At 39.6% G+C, this 25,839-nt stretch overlaps 1 protein-coding gene across 1 annotated transcript in view; it reads left to right on the forward strand.

Moving 5' to 3' along the window:
* Positions 1-25,839, forward strand: part of LOC122702003 (phospholipid-transporting ATPase ABCA3-like) — a 223,302-nt gene that overhangs the window by 19,077 nt on the left and 178,386 nt on the right. Inside the window, exons 5-7 of the mRNA XM_043915525.1 lie at positions 8,412-8,668; positions 14,407-14,517; positions 15,280-15,397. Of these exons, the coding sequence (XP_043771460.1) occupies positions 8,412-8,668; positions 14,407-14,517; positions 15,280-15,397 (486 nt within the window). The remainder of the gene's footprint in view (positions 1-8,411; positions 8,669-14,406; positions 14,518-15,279; positions 15,398-25,839) is intronic.

The following is a 25,839-nucleotide window of genomic DNA, read 5'->3' on the forward strand; positions in this document are numbered from 1 at the left end:
GTTTCCTTAATACCATACTATTAGTGGGAATATGTTATGAAAAGAAGGGTGGATGAAGCATGTTTGGTAATATTTAAATTAAGGAAGAGTAAAGAAAAGAAGACAAGGATACAGAGATTAAGAAGGATTGACAAATAGGTGAGCAGAATATTAAGACAGCTACTGCTTCGTGCTAATTCACTTCAGTTATATCTGACTCTTTGAGACCATATGGACTGCAAACTATCAGGCTCCTCTGTCCATGGGATTCTCTAGGCAAGAATACTGAAGTGGGTTGCTATGTCCTCCTCAGGGGGACCTTCCTTGGATAGGTACTAAATATATCAAAGAAGGAATGAGAAACCTCAATGCTTGATATTTCAATTTTATAACCACACAAGAATCTCTTGAAGCCCAAAAACAGCAATTCCTTCATAGAAAAAAGTTTCTATTTTTTAAAAAAAACAAAGCTATACAACATTGATGAAGGAAATTAAAGATGACTCAAAGAAAGGGAAAGATGGTCCATGCTGCTGAATTAGCAAGTTAATATTGCTAAGATGGCCATACTGAAAGCAATCTACAGATTTAATACAATCTCTTTCAAAATACCTATGAGATTTTTCACAGAACTAGAGCAAACAATCCTAAAATTTATATGGAACCAGAAGACTCCAAATTGCCGAAGCAAGCTTGATAAAAAAAGAACAAAGCTGAAGCTAGCTATCATATTCCCTGCCTTCAGACTACACTACAAATACACAGTAATCAAAACAGAATGGTGCAGCACAAAAACAGGTACATAGGCCAGTGGAACAGAGTAGAGATCCCAGAAATAAATCCGCAGACCTATAGTCGGTTTATATAGGTAAGAATATACAATGAAGAAAAAACAGTCTTTTTAATAAGTTACGCTGAAAAAAATGGGCAGCTACATGTAAAACAATGAGATTAGAACATTCCCTCATAATGCCATGTACTAAAATAAACTGTATAATTAACATCCTTCAGAAATAGAAGAGGGCAGAAAAAAATATGTGTAGCAAAATGGTGGGAAACAGGTCAGTACTCCCCCCAGTTTCTGCCTTTAACCCCTTTTTGGCTGGGCAAGAAGCAGACACCTGTGGGTGAACCAAATACAGAGATGCAGCCAAAACCAAAGCAGAGCCCTAGGGCTGTGAGACTGAGCAAGAACTGACATCTTTCCTTCAAGCTTCACAAACCATAGATTAATCCCACACAGGGGGCTTGGTGAACTTAGCGCCTAGAGAACATTTTAATGGAAAATTGCTGAGCCTGCAGCTGAGCCAGGTCTGCCTTTAGCAGCTGTGGACTTGTGGCCACGTACACAGGGTAGGGAATGGGATGGGCCATGTCAAAATTTGAGCTGACTCCACACTACCCATAGTGGGTCCAGTGACCTAACTAGAGGTCTTGGAGGATCTCCTGGGGAGGTGGGAGTTGGCTATAGCTCACCGTGGCGATAAGGACACTAACAACAGAGGCCCCAGGGAATTTTGTTGTTGTTGTTCCTGTTTTATTTTTTTTTTAATTTTGTCTTTTTTAATTTTCATTTATTCTATTTTTATTTTCTTCGGAGAATATCTTTTTGGTTTTATGCGGTTGTTTGTTGTTTTTTTTTTTTCTTGTTTTGTTGTTGTTTTGGTTTTGTTTTGGTTTTTGGTTTGTTGTTTTCTTGTTTTTTTCTTTGTTTTGTTTTGTTTTATTTTTGCTATTTGTTTTGATTTTTGTTTGTCTGTTTTGTTTATTTCGTTTTTGGACAGGCCACATGGCTTGCCAGGATCTTGGATCCTTGACTGGGGGTTGAACCCAGACTCCCCAAGTGGGAGTGCTGAGTCCTCGCCGCTGGACTGCCAGGGAATTCCCAACCCCAGGGAGTTTTCCTGAAGGAAGAAAAAAAGAAACAGGTGGGACTCACACCCCTGGGTGGAAGCTGAAGGAGGGGAGAAGTTATCATATCCAGGGAAGTCCCCTCACTCTTCCTCAAGATCAGATGAAACAGGAGAGCTTTGAGGGCTATCAGGAAGGAGTGCGGCAGCTGGTCTGTGGCAAGCAGGGCAGAGCAAGATTTACAGGATGGTCCATGCCTCAGTCTTAGATGGTGTCTGCCAGTGCTGGCAGGGACTGGGCGCTAAAGCATGGGGTTTGGAGAGCGCAACTAAGAAGACTTCTGTCGGCTGCATGGAGACAACCTCAAGGGACATAATTGAGGCGCTCTGCAGCCTGGTTGCTCCCAGAGGAAACATTGTCTCCCCTCAGAGGGATGCACCCTGAGTGGTACCCAAAGGGTGGGGCCACCATCAAGGCCTCTGTACCCACACACCAGCCTCTCTCCCTCCCACCTAAGCAATCAAACACGCCCTCACCCCGTTTCATCTGAACAGGGAGCAGATGCCTGAGGGTGGCCCACATGCAAATTTTGTGCCCAAACTTAAGCTGAGTCTCAGAGGCTGTGTGACTAAGGAAGAACTGAAACCGCTTCTTGCAGCTGCACAAGGTGTGGGTTAAATCCCTGTGATGGACTTAGTAAACCCAGCACCTGTGGAACATCTAAATGGACAGTGAGTGTCCCACAACTGAGATAGGTTTGACTTTAGCAGCTGTGGACTTTGTGGGCACACACATGCAGAAGTTGGGCCAGGTCAGAATCTGAGCTCCCACCACAGTGCCCACAGGAGGTCTCATGACCTACCTAGAGGTCTTGGAGGGCCTCTTGAGGAGGTGGTAGTTGACTGTGGTTCACAAGGATGGCAATGACACTGATAGCAGAGGCCACAGGGAATTGTAATGTTATTTTTTGTTTGTTTTAAACATACTTTGTATTTTTCTTTTTTGTTTTACTTTAATTTTTGTTTTGTTTTTCTGTTTTTTGTTTTTTTGTATTATTATCTTTGCTTCTCGGGGGCTTTGTTTTGTTTTTATTCTTTGTTTTGGTTTGGAATTTTTTCTTTGGTTGTTTTCCTTCTTTTTTTGGGGGGGGGTTGTTTTTATGGTTTGTCTTGGTTTTGTCTGTCTGTTCATTTATCATTTGTTTCTTTTGTTTTCTTGCCCATGCCATGTAACTTGTGGGGTTTTGGTTTCCCAGCCAGGGGTGGAACCTGAGCTCTTACTGTGGGGGCACCAAGTCCTACCTACTGGACCACTGGAGAATTTCCAGCCCCAGAATATTAATCAGCATGAGCTTTGCCAGAGTTGCCCATCTTGGCCCCAATATTGAACCCCACCCAACAGCCTGCAAGCTCCAGTGCTGGAATGACTCAGGCCAAACAACCAAAAAAACAGGAACACAGCCCCACCCATTAGTAGACAGGGGGAACTAACTAAACTTTAGAATAACTAAAGTTGAACTAACCTCACAGACACCCCAAAACACGCCCATTGACACAGCCCTGCCCACCAGAAGAACAAGACTCATCTCCCTCCCACCAGGAAAGCTGCACAAACCCCTGGATTGAACCTTCCCACCAAGGGACAGGCACCAGAAGCAAGAGGAAGTACAATCCTACAGCCTTCAGAGTGGAGACCACAAACACAGTAAGTTAGACAAAATGAAATAACAGAAATGTGTTACAGAAAGGAGAAATGTAAAACCCTACAAGACCAACTAAATAAAGAGGAGATAGGCAATCTACCTGAAAAATATCAGAGCAATGATAATAAAGATGATGCAAGATCTTGGGATATAGAGGTACAGATAGAGAAAGTACAAGAAATGTATAACAAAGATCTAGAAGAACTAAAGAATGGATGAACAGTGATGATGAATGATCTAATAACTGAAATGAAAAAGACAGTGGAAGGAATAAAGTACAGAAGAGCTGAGGCAGTAGAATGGATAAAGTGAGCTGGAAGATAGAATGGTGGAAATCACTGCTGCAGAACAGAATAAAGAAAAAAGAATGAAAAGAAATGCAGACAGTCTTAGAGACCTTTGGGACAACATTAAACTCATCTGCAGTCAAAGTATAGTGATCGCTGAAGGAGAAGAGAAAGAGACTGATAAAATACTTGAAGAGATTATAGTAAAAAAAAATTCCCTACCATAGGAAAGGAAATAGTTATCTGAATCTAGGAAGTGTAAAGGGTGTTTTTCTCCCAAAAAATAACATGTTAAGTTTCAGGAGAAAAATTAGGAGGATACAGCTAAAGAAAAGCAATGCTTAGAAATAACTCTATAATGTTTATATGTTGATACGAGAAAAACTGAAAAGTATAAAATTAATTCTGATTCCCAGCCTTAAAAAATTAGTAACTAGGCTTCCCTGGTGGCTCAGAGGTTAAAGTGTCTGCCTGCAATGCAGGAGACCTGGGTTCAATCCCTGGGTCGGGAAGATCCCCTAGAGAAGGAAATGGCAACTCACTCCAATATTCTTGCCTGGAGAATCCCATGGGCGGAGGAGCCTGGTGGGCTACTGTCCACGGGGTCACAAAGAGTCGGACACAACTGAGCAACTTCACTTTCATTTTCATACATAAAATGCAGTATGCAACTACAGCTAGCAGAAGGCATATGCAAGCAGCTTCTTAGACCAAGGGCATCACAGAAGAGGCAGGGCAAGCCAAGCTTGCACCCCATAGCCTGGAGTGCCGCTTCAGCAGTGAGAACCATAGCTCCGTTTCCAAAAGGTTCCATACTTGAGGGAATGACTGTGGAGGCTCTAAACCAAGTGTCTTGGACTTGAGGATGTTTCTGGGGAGAAACCTCAGCATGAATTCAGAAGAAAAGGAGATGCTTTGAGTGGAATGCGAATATGTTGTGGAGAAGAAGCCAATGCTGACTCCATGTCGGAAACTGTTTCTTTGACTTGCTTTTCATTGCTTTTGTTACTATAATCATACAGAATGCTCTGCCTCAGAGAGTCCTACCCATCTGCCTGACTGTTAAACTAAAGTGCCTTTGTTCAGAACTCTGTCCACCTGTCAATGGCGGGAAGAAATGAACACATCCCCTGCCTGAGGCTTGCCATTCTAGGAGATGTTTGCAAGATTAATGGCCTTTTTACTTTGCTTCCTCACCTCCCCCTGATCTCTGATCTATAAAAGAACCTGGCATCCAGACCCAGATAATATGGTTACTTTGAGATGTTAGCCCTCCATCTTCTCGGTCAGATGGCTCCCTGATTAAAGTCTCATCCTTGCCTTAAACTGATTAACTTCTAAGATACTGGAGTAGAAGGATGTGTGCTTATCTTCTCCTGCAAGAATACCAAAATCACAACTAGTTGCTAAACAACCATCAACAGGAGAATGTTGGATCCTAGCAGAAAGAGATAGCCAGCATCCAAGGGCAAAGGAAAAATCCCAACAAGACAGTAGTAGGGGTGCAATCATGTTTAAAATCAAGTCTCAGACCTGCCAGATGCTGAGGGGATGCAAAAATAATTGTGCGCACCAGGACCCAGGGAAAGGAATAGTGACCTCCACAAGGGACTGAGCCAGACCGACCTTGGGGTGTCTGTCTCCTGCAGAGGCACGAGTCAGCAGTTACCTACCACGGGGACAGGGGCTCTGGCTGCATCAGACCTGGGTGGCGCGGTGTGAGGCATAAGTCCTCTTGGAGGAGGTCACCATTAGCTCCACTATAGAGCCACTGAGCAGATGACCCATGAAATGGAGAACAATTATACCAAACAAGTTCTTGCACTGTTGCAGAAGTTCTAGGGCCCACAAGAGAGTTCCTAAACTGGGGATCCAGCAAAGGGACTGAGAACCCCCTGGGAATTTGACTTTGAAAGCCAGTGGTATTTGATTACAGAACTTCCACAGGACTGGGGAAAAAAACTTGGAGGGCACAAACAAAACCTTGTGCCCACCAAGACCCAGGGGAAAGGAGCAGTCTCCCCACAAGAGACTGAGCCAGACTTGCCTGTGAGTCCTTAAGTCTCCGGCGGAGGCGTGAGTCAACGTTGGCCTGCTGTGGGGCCAGGGGCACTGACTACAACAGTCTTGAGAAGCCCGGCAGGCTCCATAGTCCTTTTGAAGGACGTCACCATTACCCTTACCACAGTTTGGCCTCTGGCCAAACTAAAGGGAGGGAACACAGTCCCATCCATCAGCAGAAACTTGGATTAAATATTTCCTCAGCATGGCCTTGCCCACCAGAGCAAGACCAAATTTTCCACACAGCCAGTCCCTCCCATCAGGGAAGGTGCCACAAGCCTCTTATCCTCATACATCAGAGGGCACACAAAATGAAAACCACAGTCACAGGAAACTAAACAAACTGATGACATGGATCACTTGTCTAACTCAATGAAATTATGAGCCGTGCCATGTAGAGTCCCCCCAAACGGAAAACTCGGCGGTGGCCACAGGACTGCAAAATGTTAGTTTTCATTCCAATCCCAAAGAAAGGCAATACCAAAGAATGCTCAGACTACCACACAATTGCACTCATTTCAAATGCTAGCAAAGTAGTGCTCAAAATTCTCCAAGCTAGGCTTCAACAGTGTGTGAACTGAGAACTTCCAGATGTTCAAGCTGGATTTAGAAACGGCAGAGGAACCAGAGATCAAATTGCCAACATCTGTTGGATCATAGAAAAAGCAAGAGAATTCCATAAAAACACATACTTCTGCTTCATTGACTGTGCTAAAGCTTTTGACTGTGTGCATCACAACAAATTGTGGGAAATTCTTGAAGAGATTGGTATACCAGACCACCTTATCTGCCTCCTGTGAAACTTGTATGCAAGTCAAGAAGCAACATTTAGAATCGGACATGGAACTACAGACTGGTTCCAAATTGGAAAAGGAGTACGTCAAAGCTGTATACCGTCACCCTGCTTATTTAAATTATGTGCAGAGTACATCATGCAAAATTCCAGGCTGGATGAAGCACAAGCTGCAATCAAGATTTCCGGGAGAAATACAAATAACTTCAGATATGCAGGTGACACCACCCTTACGGCAGAAAGTGAAGAGGAACTAAAGAACCTCTTGATGAATGTGAAAGTGCAGAGTGAAAAAGCTGGCTTAAAACTCAACATTCAAAAAACTAAGATCATGGCATCCGGTCCCATCATTTCATTGTATATAGATGGGGAAGCAATGGAAACAGTGATAGAATTTATTTTCTTGGGCTCTGAAATCACTGAAGATGGTGACTGCAGCCATGAAATTAAAAGACACTTGTTCCTTGAAAGAAAAGCTATGACCAACCTACACAGCTTATTAAAAAACAGAAACATCACTTTGCTGACTAAAGTCCATATAGTCAAAGTTATGGCTTTTCCAGTATTCGTGTATGGATCTGAGAGTTGGACCATAAAAGTAACTGAGCACCAAAGAATTGATGCTTTTGAGCCATGGTGTTGGAGGAGACTTTTGAAAATCCCTTGGACTGAAAGGAGATCCAACCAGTCAATCCTAAATGAAATCAACCCTGAATGTTGATTGGAAGTGATGTGGAAGCTGAAGCTCCAATACTTTGGCCACCTGATGTGAAGAACTGAGTCATTAGAAAAGACCCTGATGCTGGGAAAGATTGAAGGCAGGTGGAGAAGGGGACAACAGACGACGAGATGGTTGGATGGCATCACCAACTCATTGGGTATGAGTTTGAGCAAGCTCTGGGAGATGGTTAAGGACAGGAAAGCCTGGTATGCTGCAGTCTATGGTGTCACAAAGAGTCGGACATGACTGAGCAACTAAACAACTACAAAATACATAAAATAGATAAACAATAAGAGTTTACTGTATATGGAATTATATTCAGTTTCTTATACTAACCTGTAGTCGAATATAATCTGAAAAAATGTGCTTGAGTTACTATGCTGTATACTTGATGCTATCACATTATTGTAAATCAACTATTCTTCAGTTTTTAAAAAAGCAGTTTGAGTCTATCCCAAGTGTAATCATTTTTTTTTTAGTCTCACCTAATTTACCAATGCATAAGACTCTAGATTTGTAAATTAAAAGCACATTCCAAGTAGAAAAAATAAGTAAAAGAAAAGCAAGTTAAATCCTAAACTGCCTTTTAGCTTTATGGATAACTTGGTTTCAGTGAAACAATTTTCCTTGGGGTCCAAACTGTATTATTCACTTTATATATCTGTCAATCTGACTTTCACGTTTTATTTTACATTTCCAAGTCTTCATCTCACCAGTGTTTAAAGTTGCATTTTTTGTAAATATGAATTACATTTACCAAATCTACCACTTTTATTAAATATATTTAATTTTTAGAAGATGTGAATTAGATTCAATCTGAAGAAGTAACCCTTGTTTCTGTGTGAGAACTATAATAGGTTCTCAGAGCTATTATGTTCAGTTAGCCCTGATGCAACACTAAGTTTAGGTTCTATATGTGATAAGCTGTGACTGACTTGAATTACCTTGCTTTTTGCATGTGTCTGATTAGATGTTCCTTAGCATGTTTTACTTGATGATGTTTATTTTATCATATAGGGTACATCAGAGAAGGATTCCTGGCTATACAGCATGCCTTAGATAAGGCCATCATTGTGTATCATGAGAGCAGTGCTAAACAGTTGTTTGACAATGTCAGCATCTTTGTACAGAGATTTCCATATCCAGCTTATCCTGATGACGGAGTACTTTTACTCACTGGTAGTTTCCTTCCTTTGATGTTCATACTCATGTTCTCTCCAACTATACTTTCCATCATTCGATCTATTGTATGGGAAAAGGAGAAAAGATTGAAGGTAATCCAAATTATTTTCTTATAAAGTTTCTTTAAAGGATTTGTAAGCATGTAGAGTTGTGTTACACAGAGGATTGGATTATTTCTGCATGTTCAGCATTGTGGATGGTTGTTGCATCCCATAGAAGTAGATTATATCCCAGTAACAACAAATACAGAGCAGGAAGAGTGAATACCAAGCTGGCCGATTTCCAGAAGCAAACTGTGTGGAGCAGCAGAAAGGTAAAGTAAAACCTGATGGCAAGAAGGGACACAGTGAAAGGTCACTAGAGGAATTTGATGTTTCTAGTACCTAGAGTTAAAATTTCAAACAACTCAGGTCCTAGCTAATCTAATATGAAGTCTCACACTATAGGCCTATTTACCTTCATATATGCTCCCCTAGCTAACATGTCTGATTTTCAACAAAGGATTGCAAGCCACACCAAAAATTAAGAAGAAAACGTTTCAAAGAGACAAATCTGTAATCGATGTTGGCAGTTTGACCTCTGCTTTGCCTGCCTTTTATTTATCCAACTTGAGCATCTGGAAGTTCCTGGTTCACGTACTATTGAAGCCTGGCTTGGATAATTTTGAGCATTACTTTGCTAGTGTGTGAGATGAGTGCAATTGTGCAATAGTTTGAACATTCTTTGGCATTGCCTTTCTTTGGGATTGGAATGAAAACTGACCTTTTCCAGTCCTGTGGCCACTGCTGAGTTTTCCAGATTTGCTGGCATATTGAGTGCAGCACTTTCACAGCATCATCTTTTAGCATTTGAAATAGCTCAACTGGAATTCCATCACCTCCACTAGCTTTGTTCATAGTGACACTTCCTAAGGCCCACTTGACTTTGCATTCCAGGATGTTTGGCTCCAGGTGAATGATTACCCCATCATGATTATATGGGTCATGAAGATCTTTTTTGTACAGTTCTGTGTATTCTTGCCACCTCTTCTTAATATCTTCTGCTTCTGTTAGGTCCATGCCATTTCTGTCCTTTATTGTGCCCATCTTTGCATGAAATATTTTCTTGGTATCTCTGATTTTCTTGAAGAGATCTCTAGTCTTTCCCATTCTATTGTTGTCGTCTATTTGTATGCATTGATCACTGAGGAACGCTTTTTTATCTTTCCTTGCTATTCTTTGGAACTCTGTGTTCAAATGGGTGTATCTTTCCTTTTCTCCTTTGCCTTTAGCATCTCTTGTTTTCTCAGCTATTTATAAGGCCTCCTCAGACAACCATTTTGCCTTTTTGCACTTCTTTTTCTTGGGGATGGTCTTGATCACTGCCTCCTGTACAATATCACGAACCTCTGTCCATAATTCTTCAGGTACTCTATCAGATCTAATTCCTTGAATCTATTTGTCACTTCCACTGTATAATCATCAGGGATTTGATTTAGGTCAAAGCTGGATGGTCTAGTGGTTTTTCCTACTTTCTTCAATTTTGCAAAAGTCTGAATTTTGCAAGAAGGAGTTCATGATCTGGGTAACAGTCAGCTCCTGGTCTTGTTTTTGTTGACTGTATAGAGCTTCTTCATCTTTGCTGCAAGGAATATAATCAATCTGAGTTCAGTATTGACCATCTGGTGATGTCCATGTGTAGAGTCATCTCTTGTGTTGTTGCAAGAGGGTATTTGCCATGATCAGTAAATTCTCTTGACAGAACTGTTAGCCTTTGCCCTGCTTCATTTTGTACTCTAAGGCCAAATTTGCCTGTTACTCCGAGTATCTCTCAACTTCCTGTGCTTACATTCCAGTCCCATATAATGAAAAGGACATCTTTTTTGGGTGTTAGTTTTAGAAGATCTTGTGGGTCTTCATAGAATCATTCAACTTCAGCTTCCTCAGTATTACTGGTTGGGCATATACTTGGATTACTGTGATGTTGAATGGCTTCCTTGGAAATGAACAGAGTTCATTCTGTTATTTTTGAGACAGCACCCAAGGACTGCATTTTAGACTCTTTTGCTGACTATGAGGGCTACTCCATTTCTTCTAAGGGATTGTTGCCCACAGTAGCAGATATAATGGTCATCTGAATTTAATTCACCCATTCCAATCCATTTTAGTTCACTGATTCTTAAAATATCGATGTTCACTCTTGCCATCTCCTGTTTGACCACCTCCTATTTGCCTTAATTCATGGACCTAACATCCCAGGTTTCTATTCAATATTGTTCTTTACAACATCAGACTTTACTTCCATCACTGGTCACATCTGCAACTGGGTGTTGTTTTTGCTTTGGCTCCATCTCTTCATTCTTTCTGGAGTTATTTCTCCACTGTACAGTTCAGTTCAGTCACTCATTCGTATCTGACTCTTTGCGACCCCATGGACTGCAGCACGCCAGGCCTCCCTGTCCTTCACCAACTCCCGGAGTTTACCCAAATTCATGTCCACTGAGTCGGTGATGCCATTCAACCATCTCATCTTCTGTTGTCCCCTTCTCCTCCTGCCTTCAGTCTTTCCCAATATCAGGTCTTTTCCAATGAGTCAGTTCTTCACATCAGGTGGCCAAAGTATTGGAGTTTCAGCTTCAACATCAGTCCTTCCAGTGAACACTCAGGACTGACCTTTAGGATGCACTGGTTGGATCTCCTTGCAGTCCAAGCGAGTCTTCTCCAACACCACAGTTCAAAAGCATCAATTCTTCAGCACTCAGCTTTCCTCACAGTCCAACTCTCACATCCATACATGACCACTGGAAAAACCACAGCCTTGACTAGACGGACCTTTGTTGGCAAAGTAATGTCTCTGCTTTTTAATATACTCTCTAGGTTGGTCATAACTTTCCTTCTAAGGATCAAGCGTCTTATAATTTCATGACTGCAATCACCATCTGCAGTGATTTTGGAGCCCAAAAAAATAAAGTCTGCCACTGTTTCCATTGTTTCCCCATCTATTTCCCATGAAGTGATGGGACCAGATGCCATGATCTTAGTTTTCTGAATGTTGAGCTTTAAGCCAACTTTTTCACTCTCCTCTTTCACTTTCATCAAGAGGCTCTTCAGTTCTTCTTCACTTTCTGCCATAAGCGTGGTATCATCTGCATATCTGAGATTATTATATTTCTCCTGGCAATCTTGATTCCAGCTTGTGCTTCATCCAGCCCAGTGTTTCTCATGATGTACTCTGCAGATAAGTTAAATAAGCAGGGTGACAATATACAACCTTGACGTACTCCTTTTCCTGTTTGGAACCAGTCTGTTATTCCATGTCCAGTTCTAACTATTGCTTTCTGACCTGCATACAGATTTCTCAAGAGGCAGGTCAGGTGGTCTGGTATTCCCATCTCTTTCAGAATTTTCCACTCTTCTCCAGTAGCATATTGAGCACCTACCAACCTGGGGAGTTCATCTTTCAGTGTCCTATCTTTTTGCCTTTTCAAAGTGTTCTTGGGGTTCTCAAGGCAAGAATACTGAAGTGGTTTGCCATTCCCTTCTCTCGTAGACCATGTTTTGTCAAAACTCTCCATCATGACCCATCCATCTTGGGTGGCCCTAAATGGCATGGCTCATAGTTTCGTTGAGTTAGACAAGACTGTGGTCCATGTGATCAGTTTGATTATTTTTCTGTGATTGTGGTTTTCGTTCTGTCTGCCCTTTGATGGATAAGTGTAAGAGGCTTATGGTAACTTCCTGATGGGAGAGACTGACTGAGTGGGAAACTGGGTCTTATTCTGATGGGTGGGGCAATGCTCAGTAAATCTTTAGTCCAATTTCATATTGATGGGCGGGACTGTGTTCCCTCCCTCTTGTTTTACCTGAGGCCAGACTGGTGAAGGTAATGAAGATAATTTAAGGACCTCTTTCAAAAGGTCCTGTGCAGCACTGGGGCATTCAATGCCCCTGGCCCTGCCACAGTCCACCGCCGACCCATGCCTCACAGTTTAAATTACTGTGATTAATAATTTAAGGCACTAAAGGAAAAGATAGAGGTGTCCAGGATCCTTAAGACCATCCCTATTTTCTGAAATTCACTTGAAGGATTCATGTGACTCAGCATGTAGATATGCTAACAGCTAAGGTTTATTTTAATGGTAGAGTAAGTATAGGTGATAGCTGAATCATAAGAGAAAATGACACAGGCAAAGCCTAGAGGAATTAACCTGTAGGCTTCCACAAGTAATTTCACAAGAGATCACATAGGGCATACTCTTGCACCAGTGATGAAAATCCAGCAACATATTTGTGATGTTCTTGTCCAGAGAAATCCATTAGAGACTTATCATCCAAGGTTTTGATTGGCATGCTGGTTATATTATATAAGCACCTTTGACCTACCACATACCAAAATTCCAAACTCCTAGACAGCAGATATCCAGCATACACCATATTATTTGTACAAACAGTTTAGGCACAGTCAGCCACACTTATCATTTAGAAAATGTTTTATATCAGTGAAGGGAGTGGTTTATCAGCCAAATTTCCATATACCAACCAAAAGCCAATCTTGCAAACATGCCTTCTTTAAAAATAGTAGTGTCAAGCTTTCTCTTTTCAGCGCAACAGATAACATGCATGATCAGATAGGTAATGCTATCAGAAACAGCTGAGCACCAAAGAATTGATGCTTTTGAACTGTGGTGTTAGAGAAGACTCTTGAGAGTCCCTTGGACTGCAAGGAGATCCAACCAAAGGAAGATTCCAACCTAAAGGAAATTAGTCCTGAATGTTCATTGGAAGGACTGATGTGGAACCTGAAACTCCAATACTTTGGCCACCTGATGCAAAGAACTGACTCATTTGAAAAGACCCTGATGGCTGGGAAAGATTGAAGGTGGGAGGAGAAGGGGATGACAGGATGGCATCACTGACTCAATGGACATGAGTTTGAGTCAACTCCGGGAGTTGGTGATGGACAGGGAGGCCTGGTGTGCTGCAGTTCATGGGGTTGCAAAGAGTCAGACACCACTGAGCAACTGAACTGAACTGAACTGATTGGAAACAGCAAGCTATAAGGAGTCAAATGGAATTGCTGGAAATTAAAAACAGCGTGCTGACAAAAATGAAGTCTGCCTTTGACAGACTCATAAGTAGACTTGACCTTGCTGAGGAAAGAATCAAAAATTGAATACAAGAAAGTTGAAATTACACAAATTTAAGTGCAAAAAGAAAACACTATGTAAAGATCCAGAAGAAAACATTGAAAAGCTATAGGACACCATCAATGATATAGCATGTATATAATTGGAATTCAAAAAGGAAATGTGAAAATAAAGTTAAAGAAATAATGGCAGAGACTTTTACAAAATTAATGGTAGACATCAAACCACAGTTCCAAAAAGCTCAGAGATAAGCTAGAGGGAAGGAAAAGACTCATTGCCTAAAAAGAACAAGTATAAGAAGTACTGCTGACTTCTAATTTACAATTGAATTTTTAAAAAAGGAAAGAAACCATAAACACATTTATCTAATATCCCTGGAAGTGGATGTAATGGAAAAGAGATCTTAATCTCGATATTTCAAAGTTTAATTTTAAATGCTCTCCATTTTGGTTTAATACTAGGTGTAATGTTGACGAAAGATTTCTGAACTCAAGAGGAAAAGATTTGAATGTCAGTACTGCCCTTACTAACTGCATAAATGTAATCAACTCACATGACTTTCTGAGCCTTGATTTTTCTCACTCATAAAATGAACATATTATCCATTTAAATGTGTCTTTATGAGAATTTAGTTTTTAAATGTATGTGAAAATGTTATGAATTGCTGATATATTTAATATTTGATTTGTTTTTAATTTCCTACAGGAGTACCAGCTTACAGTTGGACTTAGAAGTTGGATGATCTGGGCTGCGTATTTCTTCACGTTCTTCTTTTTTTATATCTTTATTGTCTCCTTGATATGTGTGTTAGTTTTTGCCAAGGCAAGTGTTAGTTTCATTCAACAGAGATGAGTCATACATGTACTATTAGGATTTTAGTAGCTACTAGAAATTTTAAAAAGGAAAAGTTGAAATTATTTTCATAATGTATATGATTTAGCCAATATATACAAAATATTATTTCAGTATGCAACCAATTTAAAAATTTAGATATTTTACATTCTTTTCTGTACTAAATACTTATAACTCCAGTGTATGTTTCATATTTAGAGCACATCTCAATTTATGCACTGTATTTTCATTAGAAATACTTCATCTGTATTTGACACTGCTTTATCTTTTGAGTTTAAGTTAAAAATAACTAAAATTCAATGAAAACAAAAAGTCAACTCCTCAGTCACACTCACTACTTTCCAGGTGCTTAATGTATCAAGTGTTTAATAGTTACATGCTGTATATGGCTGTTACATCTAACATTTTATTTCCAGTGGATTGCAACCTACTGCAACTATCCTTTGAGAAGGAAAAAGTAATCATAGTATGGACTGGTTAGTCTCAGGTTTTCAAGAGAATGAAAAATGGCTTTTATGGAAATTCGGAGACTGCCAAATCTCTGAGAAAAACATTAATCCTTCTGTAAGAAATAAGTCAATTAGTTAACTTGGCATCTCATTGAGTTTCAGTCACTGGGCAGTGTGATCTGTTTCTTTAGGGCCATAGTTTTCTCCCTCTTCCCTTGTGTTTATATGGTACTGCTTACTGCATATTTTACATGATGTCATAATTGTTTTATTGTAGATTTTCAATGATCCAGTCTTCTGCTACAGTGACTATAGTTTCATCTTTGTCTTTCTTATGTGTTATGCCACTGCTTCAATATTCTTTGGCTTTATGGTTAGCACATTCTTCGATAAAGGTAAGTCTAAGACTTCTTCTGTAACAGAATTACCATTTTAATTGACCAAAATAAGGCCATATTTGGGAGCTCCATGTAGCTATCTCACATACAGTCTTGGTATACATTCTAATATAGAAGATGAATTGCACATGAAATGATTTTACAGGAGGTAGAGGGTGCACTGAAATTTAATACTGCCCAATGCATGTGTAAAAACAGTATATAAAATAAGATTGTTACCAGTTGGAACTTAGGATAGATTAAACAGTGCTTCCTGCAGAAGTTGATTTCAAATCACTTCCGAAAGCAAATCAAGGGAAGGAGATATTCATTCATTCATTTATTCAGCATGTGCTTTATGTACTTAACATGTGGTAAGACTTTGTATCACATACATAGACAAAGGAAAATGATTCTTCTTGAAAGCCCACATGAGAAAGATATATATCATCAGATAACCCCAGATTGGCCTACTACAGATCTTATAGAAATAATTTTCTATTGACAATTTTTAATAACTTCCCCCCAAATTAAGGAATATTTCTTTTTTATACCACACCTATTAAGCATTATTTCTCCTGTATTTTCTGTATTGAACAAGTATAGTCCCTATTAAATAATTTTAGTGTATAAATATATTTTTGCAGTAAGAATTTTAAGTATCAAAATATAACCTTTAATCACTTCAGTTCAGTTCAGTCACTCAGTCATATCTGACTCTTTGCGACCTCATGGACTGCAGCACGCCAGGCCTCCCTGTCCTTCACCAACTCCCGGAGTTTACCCAAATTCGTGTCCACTGAGTCGGTGATGCCATCCAACCACCTCATCTTCTGTCGTCCCCTTCTCCTCCTGCCTTCAGTCTTTCCCAGCGTCAGGTCTTTTCCAATGAATCAGTTCTTCACATCAGGTGGACAAAGTATTGGAGTTTCAGCTTCAAAATCAGTCCTTCCAGTGAACACTCAGGACTGATCTCCTTCAGGATGGACTGGTCGGATCTCCTTGCAGTCCAAGGGACTCTCAAGAGTCTTCTCCAACACCACAGGTCAAAGGCATCAATTCTTCAGCGCTCAGCTTTCTTTATACTCCAACTCTCACATCCATACGTGACCACCTAAAAAACCATAGCCTTGACTAGACGGACCTTTGTTGGCAAAGTGATGTCTCTGCTTTTTAATATGCTCTCTAGGTTGACCATAACTTTCCTTCCAAGGAGCAAGCCTCTTTTAATTTCATGCCTGCAGTCACCATCTGCAGTGATTTTGGAGCCCAAAAAAAATAAAGTCTGCCACTGTTTCCCCATCTATTTGCCATGAAGTGATGGGACCAGATGCCATGATCTTAGTTTTCTGAATGTTGAGCTTTAAGCCAACTTTTTCACTCTCCTCTTTCACTTTCATCAAGAGGCTCTTCAGTTCTTCTTCACTTTCTGCCATAAGGGTGGTGTCATCTGCTTATCTGAGGTTATTGATATTTCTCCCAGCAATCTTGATTCCAGCTTGTGCTTCATCCAGCCCAGTGTTTCTCATGATGTACTCTGCAGATAAGTTAAATAAGCAGGGTGACAATATACAGCCTTGATGTACTCCTTTTCCTATTTGGAACCAGTCTGTTATTCCATGTCCAGTTCTAACTGTTGCTTCCTGACCTGCATATTATCACAAATATCGCCGATTGGTTTTCAGAATTCACAATTAGTATTTGGAATTGTGATGAAAGGAATTAACATAGCAGTCCTGAAACTCATTTCCTTAGAAAGCCTTCCTAGAAAGGTTTGCCTTTGCTTGGCATCTAAGAACTTAAATTTTTAGAAGATTCTCCCCATTCTCTTAATAGTAAGAGTGGCTCATGGTTCCTAAAGTGCTTGTGCAAGCAGTTTTTATAATAAACACAGGTTTGCTTTCTGGGAGTCTAGAGTCTTGATATATGTTAGGTACACCTGTGTGACAAGCTCCCAACAAAAACCTTAGTCCTTCAATCTCTAATCAATATCTGGCCTATACATGTTGTCACAGTTCCTTGCTAGAGGAATTAAGCATAACCTGTGTGATTGCACTAAGAGAGAACTCTTGTAAACTTGTGCCTGTTTCCATCTGCACTTTGCCACATGCTCCTTTTCCCTTCAATGATTGTGCTTTGTATCCTTACATTGTTATTATAGCATCATTATTTATTCATCATAACTCTTGAGTATGACTATATGCTATATCCTTGAATTGTCCTAGAAAGTGACTGAATCCAGAGTGGTCTTGAGGACCTCAACAAAACAATTAACAAAATTGTGGATAAAGAAAAATAGTATGTTGAGCTAAAACAGAAAGTGATGTGTTGAAAATCAAAATAAGATTGTCAGACAGGAGTCAATGTATTTATATAAACAAGAAAAAGGACTTTTATTTCTGGTGGTATAATAGACTAAATTAGAATGACTCTTCCCATCTAAAACAATTGAAATATTAGTTAATATTTTTAAACTTATTTTTCAGTTCAGTTCAGTTGCTCAGTCATGTCCAACTCTTTGTGACCCCATGGACTGCAGCACGCCAGGCTTCCCTGTCCTGGAGCTTACTCAAGATCATGTCCATCAAGTCGGTGATGCCATCCAACCATCTCATCCTCTGTCATCCCCTTCTTCTCCCGCTTTCAATCTTTCCCAGCATCAGGGTCTTTTCCAGTGAGTCAGTTCTTCACATTAGGTGGCCAAAGTATTTGAGTTTCAGCTTCAGTCTTTCCAATGAATATTCAGAACTGATTTCCTTTAGGATTGACTGGTTTGACTGTGCTTTATTGACTACACCAAAGCCTTTGACTGTGTGGATCTCACCAAACTGTGGGAAATTCTTAAAGAGATGGGACTGCCAGACCACCTTACCTGCCTCCTGAGAAATCTTCATGCAGGTCAAGAAGCAACAGTTAGAACTGGACATGGAACAACAGACTGGCTCCAAATGGGGAAAGGAGTACATCAAGGCTGTATATTATCACCCTACTTAGTTAACTTATATGCAGTATGCATCATGCGAAATGCCGGGCTGGATGAAACACAAACTGGAATCAAAATTGCCAGAATAAATATCAATAACCTCAGATAAGCAGATGACACCACCTTTATGGCAGAAAGTGAAGAAGAACTAAACAGCCTCTTGTTGAAAGTGAAAGAGGAGAGTGAAAAAACTGACTTAAGACTCAACATTCAGAAAACTAAGATCATGGCATCTGGTCCCATCACTTCATGGCAAATAGATGGGTAAACAATGGAAACAGTGACAGATTTTATTTTGGGGGGCTCCAAAATCATGCAAAAGGTGACTGCCATCATGAAATTGAAAGACACTTGCTCCTTGGAAGAAAAGCTATGACAAACCTAGACAGCATATTAAAAAGCAGAGACATTGCTTTGCCAACAAAGGTCCATCTACTCAAAGCTGTGGTTTTTCCAGTAGTCATATATGGATGTGAGAGTTGGACTATAAAGAAAGCTGAACACCAAAGAGTTGATGCCTCTGGACTGTGGTGTTGGAGAAGACTCTGAGAGTCCCTCGGACTGCAAGGAGATCAAACTTATTTTTAATTCAGCCCAAGTTCTCAAAATTAAAAATCTTGGATATAACAATGAATAAGAATAGAAAGTCCCTGAAAGTTATAAAGAAGAAGAAAGGCTGCTTAGAAACCTTGAAACTTGAGGAATTGACTTGACCTTTACTTCCTTGGGATTTCTTACCGCTACTCATATATCTTTGAAAAAGCACTTCAGAAGTGCCTAGTCTATAACTAACAGCATACAAAAAGTTCCACACAAAGCCTGTTTTCCCGCACCAAAAGACTAGGAAATTTGTGCCCTAACAATAGCAAAGATTTTGGCAATACTTGCCCTATTCCAGCCCAACACTAAGTGAAAAACCGCTGCACCTCTATATTCATGGCTGAGTCAGTCAAGAAAGAAGTTGATCCTCCATCTCAATCCCATCTTTCCAGAGTCAGGCACTATTCAATTAATAATTCCCTTGCCAGTTTACTGCCATCAGTGTCCAGTAGTGAGTTGAGTTTCCATCCACATACAGTATCAGTAATACTTGAGGTAGTACAAATTGGTTCTAATAAGCATCCTTTGCCATCAGCTAACCTTCCACATCTACCAAACAGCAATAAGAAGCTGAACAAGTGTGGTGCCAAACTAGTCAGCACTCCTTCCACGTCTCCTGTTGCGTAGCATCAGTGAAGCCCAGTAGAGAGCTAAGCTTCCTCAGTCAGAGGTTAAAAGGTGGTATGCATCAGTGCCCCACTTTCATAAAGGTGTTAGCAAGGCCAGAGAGAGGTCTGAACTTCCACCTCATCTGTCTGCAGTGAGGAGGTGTATATCAGTACCCTGCTTTTCCCAGGGAAGTGTCAGCAGGGAAGAGGAACAGCCACACCCATCTGACCTTTGTGTGCTGCCCGCTTTTAAAAAAGATTAGAATTCATAGTCTCATTTTACCTAAAATGCTTAGGACATGATAGAAAATAACTCATACAAAGAACCAGGAAAATCACAATATTAATGAGAAATGACATTCATGGCAAAAGACACAGCACTAAGATGAAGCAGGTATTATAATTGTAGGCAAGCAATATAAGCAGCCATCATAAAAATGGCTTCAGCAAGAAATTATGAAAACAAATGGGAAAATAGAAATCTCAGCAAAGAAATAGAAATTATTTAAAAAACAAATGGAAATCATAGAAAAATATAATAGCAAGTTTAAAGCTTAAGTAGAATAAAGATAAGATAGAATAAGTCAAATTGAAGACAGATTCAGTAGAATCACATTCTGAATAAAGAGAAAATACACTGCAAAATTTATAGAATCTCAAAGACATGTAGGACAATAACCACATATCTAACACTTATTTGTATCAATGGAGTTTCTAAAGAAGAGTAGGAAAAATGTGGGACTGAAAAAGTTTTCAAAATAAAAAAGTATTCAAAAAAATAATGGCTGAAATTTTATCAAGTCTGGTGAAAGACAGACATACACTGTCTCAAGGAACTGGGTAACACCAAATTGGATAAATACGAAAAAATTCATGCCAAGACACATCATAATTAAACTTCTGAAAACTAAAGACCATGAAAAAAACCTAACAAGCACACAGAAAAAATAATGCATTATTTATAGAAGAATGTCAATTTGAATAACCACACTTCTCATCTAAACTAGAAGGAAACAGCATGTGTCTCCAAGTGTTGAAGAAAAGAAATACCAACAGTGAACTCTGTATCCAGGAAAACTATCCTCCAGGAATGAATAGGAAATAAATCCTTAGAAGAAGGAAGACAAAGATTTGTTGTTTACAAAACTACCATTAAAGAATCGCTAAAGGAAGTTTCCTGAGCAGAAGGGAGATAACAGAAATCTCTGAACTCCACAAAGAAAAGAACATGTAAATGGGTAAAAATAGGCATAAGTATAATAGACCATTCTACTTCTCCTGTGTTTATTAGATCAGATTTATAGATGAAGCAAAATTATAACATCATCCATCAAATGTGGTGTTCAATTTAAGTAAAGAAAATAGTTAAAGACAGTTAAAAGAGTTTTAAAGTGAATAGCCCTGCTTATTTAACTTATATGCAGGGTACATCATGCGAAACGCCAGCCTGGATGAAGCCACAAGCTGGAATCAAGATTGTCAGGAGAAATATCAATAACCTCAGATACACAGATGACACCACCCTTATGGCAGAAAGTGAAGAAGAACTAAGGAGCCTTTTGATGAAGGTGAAAAAGGAGAGTGAAAAAGCGGGCTTAAAACTCAACATTCAAAAAGCGATGATCATGGCATCTGGTCCCATCACTTCATGGCAAATAGATGGGGAAACAATGGAAAGTGACAAACTTTATTTTTTGGGGTTCCAAAATCACTGCAGATGGTGACTGCAGGCATGAAATTAAAAGAGGCTTGCTCCTGGGAAGTAGAGCTATGACCAACCTAGAGAGCATATTAAAAAGCAGAGACATTACTTTCCTGACAAAGGTCCATCTAGTCAAGGCCATGGTTTTTCCAGTAGTCACGTATGGATGTGAGAGTTGGAGTATAAAGAAAGCTGAGCGCCGAAGAGTTGATGCCTTTGACCTGTGGTGTTGGAGAAGACTCTTGAGAGTCCCTTGGACCTCAAGGAGATCAAATCAGTCCATCCTAAAGGAAATCAGTCCTGAATATTCATTGGAAGGACTGGTGCTGAAGCTGAAACTCCAATACTTTGGCCACCTGATGCAGAGAACTGACTCATTTGAAAAGACCCTGATCCTGGGAAAGATTGAGGCAGGAGGAGCAGGGCTGGACAGAGGATGAGATGGTTGAATGGCATCACTGTCTCAATGGACATGAGTTTCAGCAAGCTCCAGGAGTTGGTGATGGACAGAGAAGCCTGGCATGCTGTTGTCTGTGGGGTCACAAAGAGTCGTATATGTCTGAGCGACTGAACTGAACTGAGTGTAGAGAAGCCTAAGTGGAAGTAGGATTTATGTAACTTAGAATTGTAAAATGCAGAATTTGGAGTTCTGTGAAGGAATGCTGGCAGCCACCAGGAGCTGGAAGAGGTAAGGAGTGCCATCTTCCCTAGAGTCTTCAGAATGTGTGTAGTCCTGCTGACACCATGCTCTTCTGCATATCTGCATTCCTGGCCTTTATTACTAGGTCTATATTGAGGGCCTTTGGCTGAGGTCTTTGCAGTTACCTCTGCAGAGACTTCTTTGATGTGTGAAATCTTGAAGACACTTCTCTTCACTCTGACTTAGCACTCAGAACTTTTCTACTCCTAGTCAAGTCCATAAAATTTAAGAAGCCTTTTATTCAGGGCTTCCTCAACAGTTAGTTGAGTAAGCCCCCTCCCCCGCCACCTCTGTGATGACCCATGTGACTCTCAACCACTGTTTGAATCCATGGATAAAATGGAATAAGAAAGCTTGTGCTTTCTCCAGTGTTAGGTTTTTGCATATACTATTGCAGTAAGTGATTAAAGGCTTCACTGTTTGGTTTCTTGCTTTAATTGACTACTCCTACTCCTACACCTGGTATTCACTGACAGTAGCCACAGGTAAGTAGATGAGAGCAATTTTGTTTTACTGCATTAGCCCCTCTTCCAAGCTCTTTCAGCTCAGACATGAGAGATAACCTCAGCCCATGACTTGTCCCTGAAGGAGGGCCAGGGTAAGAGAAAGTGGGACAAACATCTGACATTCCTGGCCATTTTCTGTTACCTGAAGAACTAGTTTCTCTCTTGCAACACATGGAGTGCTGAAAAAACTGGAACAGAACAGAAGCCTGGAGCAGTTAGAAATGAAGAAAAAAGATGAGCAGTTTCCTGTGATCCACATGACTCTCTGAGAGTTAGAGAACACACAGAACTGAAGGCACAGGCTCCTCCCCAAGAAGGGAGAGAGGAGTTGAGAATAGCTGTAATTCCTCTGCCTTTCAGTACAGTCCCTGAGGGGCTTGTTTCAGAGCATGCAGGGAGCACTGCAGAAGTTGACACAGTCCTGGTGAACAGGGCAGCTAAGAACAAAGGAATTGGGGCAGGCAGCATCTTACAACCAGAACAGATCTGCAAGATTTACGGAAGGTGTAGAACAGGATTTTTCTCCAGGAGGAAGAGAATCTAGTGGATTGTGGCTCCCAACATCTCTAGCCTTCCAGGGCACAGTGCGAGGGTCTGGTTTCTGTCTTGCCTCACATGGAGCACTGACTAAACTGTCATAGACTATAGAGGGAGTGAAATAATATGAGCTCCTTAAGGGAAATATATATATACTGGACATGGGGCAGCTAAGAACAAATGCCCAGAATCTAACTGGATTGAATGGTAGTCTTTCACAATCAGAGCCGGTCCTTAAAGACTGAGAGAAGTAGAAGTTTCTTAAAATGTGCATACACTAATGGAAAGCAACAAAGAACAGGAAGAACCATGAAAACATGACAAAATAATACGCAAACTCACATGAGACACACACACAGAAATAAATATTTAGTAACCTACCATGAGAAAGGATATCTTAACTGCATGGGGTGAGATTCAAAATAGTTATTTTAAACTCAAGTTACAAAAGGACAAAAACATAACTGAATTAATTCAGAAAAATGATACATAAACTGAGAATGCCAACAGGAATGGTTTTTTAAGAATAACCAAATAGAAATATTTAGTCAAAGAGTTTAATAATTGAACTGAAATGTTTGCTGCTGCTGCTAAGTCACTTCAGTCGTGTCTGACTCTATGTGACCCCATAGACGGCAACCCACCAGGCTCCGCCGTCCCTGGGATTCTCCAGGCAAGAACAATGGAGTGGGTTGCCATTTCCTTCTCCAATGCATGAAAGTGAAAAGTGAAAGTGAAGTCACTCAGTCGTGTCCGACTCTTCGCGACCCCATGGACTGCAGCCCACCAGGCTCCTCTGTCCATGGGATTTTCCGGGCAAGAGTACTGGAGTGGGGTGCCATTGCCTTCTCTGGAAATGTTTGCTAAGATGATTCAAAAACAGGCTTTATCAAGCAGAAGAAATTATCAGCAAATTTCAATATAGGACATTTGAAATTATCAATTTAGAAGCTCGAAAAAAATGAAAGTCTAAGAGATTAAGGGGCACATAAAAATGAATATATATATATATGTAATGAGAACTTCAGAAGGAGAAAAGAAAAGGAAATAGAAAATTTATTGAATGAAATATGGTAACAGTTTCTCTCATCTGGAGAGATAAGTGAACATCCAGACTCATGAAGCCTCAAAATAAACACCAGACATGATGAACCAAAAGAAGTCTACATTGTCTCAATGTCTCAGTTATAATCAAATGGTCAGAACTAAAAGAAAAACATACAGTTTTGAAAGCAGGAAAAGAAAAGCGAATGATCATGTTCAAGGAACTCCTTGTAAGCAGAAACCATGAAAGCCAGGAAGGAATGAGATGATACATTTGAAGTGCTAAAAGAAACCTGCCAACCAAGAATGCTATCCTGAGCAAAACTGTACTTTAAAACTGAAGGAATAGACAAAATTGGAGGGAATTTATCACCACTATATCTGCATTAAAAGAAATTCTACAGGATCTTCTTTAAGTTGAAACAGAAGGATGATAAAGAAGAGTGCAAAGCATGTGAAAGCACAGACTCACTGATAAAGGCAAATGTCTAGACAAATACAGTATTATAATGTTGTAATGATAGTAAATAAATCCTTTTTAATTGTACTGTAAAAGTTAAAGTATTAAGAATAAAAAATTTTAAATTCTTGATACATAACAATATAAAAGATGGAATTAGCAAACTTTGAGGGGGAGAATTGAAAGTGTAGACTTATGCACTTGAAATTGTTATTGGTGTAAATGAGATAGTTACATTTTAAGTAAAATCTAAAATATATACATACGGAAAAGAGAGACAAAACATCTCACTACAAAAGATCAACAAATCATAAAGGAAGATAGCAAGAGAGTAAAAGACACAAAGAATGACAGATCCGACAGAAACAAGTAGCAAAATGGGAATAGTAGTCCTTGTTTGTCCATAATAACTAAAACATAAATGGATTAAACATGCCAATCAGAAAACAAAGAATGAACACACACACAAAAAGATATAATGATTTATTGTCTACAAAGACTTACTTTAGAATTAAAGGCACACTTAGTTTCACAATGAAGGGATGCAAATATACATTACATAAAAATATTGACCAAAAAATAGAGATGGTAGCTACACTTAGAACATAAAAATAGATTTTAAGTTAAAAATTCACAAGGAACAAAAAAGGACATTACATGATGACAAAAAGTTCAATGCATCAAGAAGAAATAACTTATATATGGACCAACCATCAGAATACCTAAGCATATAAAGCATATATTGAAATACATTAAGGGAGAAATAGCAATACAGTTGGAGGAGAAAACTTCAATATCCCCACTTTCAAAAATGGGTAGATCATCTAGAGAGAAAAATCAGTAAGGAAACAAGATTTGAGCACCATTGACCAAATGAACTCAATAGACATACACAGTACGTTTCACCCAATAACAGAATATAGTCTTCTGAAGTGTACGTGGAGTATAGTCTAGAGCCTAACACATTAGGTCAGAAAACAAGTCATTAAAAACTTAAGAAGATTGAAATTCCATTTACTTTTCAATCACAATGGAATAAAACCAAAAAAAGAAAAAAAAACTTAAAATTTGTGATTTTTAAAAAAACACAGCCAGTTTTTGGTCAAAGAAGGAGTCAAAATAAGAAAATATCTTCAGGGAAATGAAAACAAATAGAATCATACCAAAACTTTTGGGATGCAGGAAAAGCAGGACTGAGAGAAAGTTTATAGCAATAAACATTCATTTAAAAAGGTTAGAAAGGTCAAACAGGTAACCTAATTTTACGTATAGTATTGGAATTTCTAGTCAAACGATTGGGCAAGAAGAAGAAGTAAAAGT

This window comes from Cervus elaphus, chromosome 10 (assembly GCF_910594005.1).
Source record: "Cervus elaphus chromosome 10, mCerEla1.1, whole genome shotgun sequence".
Taxonomy (NCBI): domain Eukaryota; kingdom Metazoa; phylum Chordata; class Mammalia; order Artiodactyla; family Cervidae; genus Cervus; species Cervus elaphus.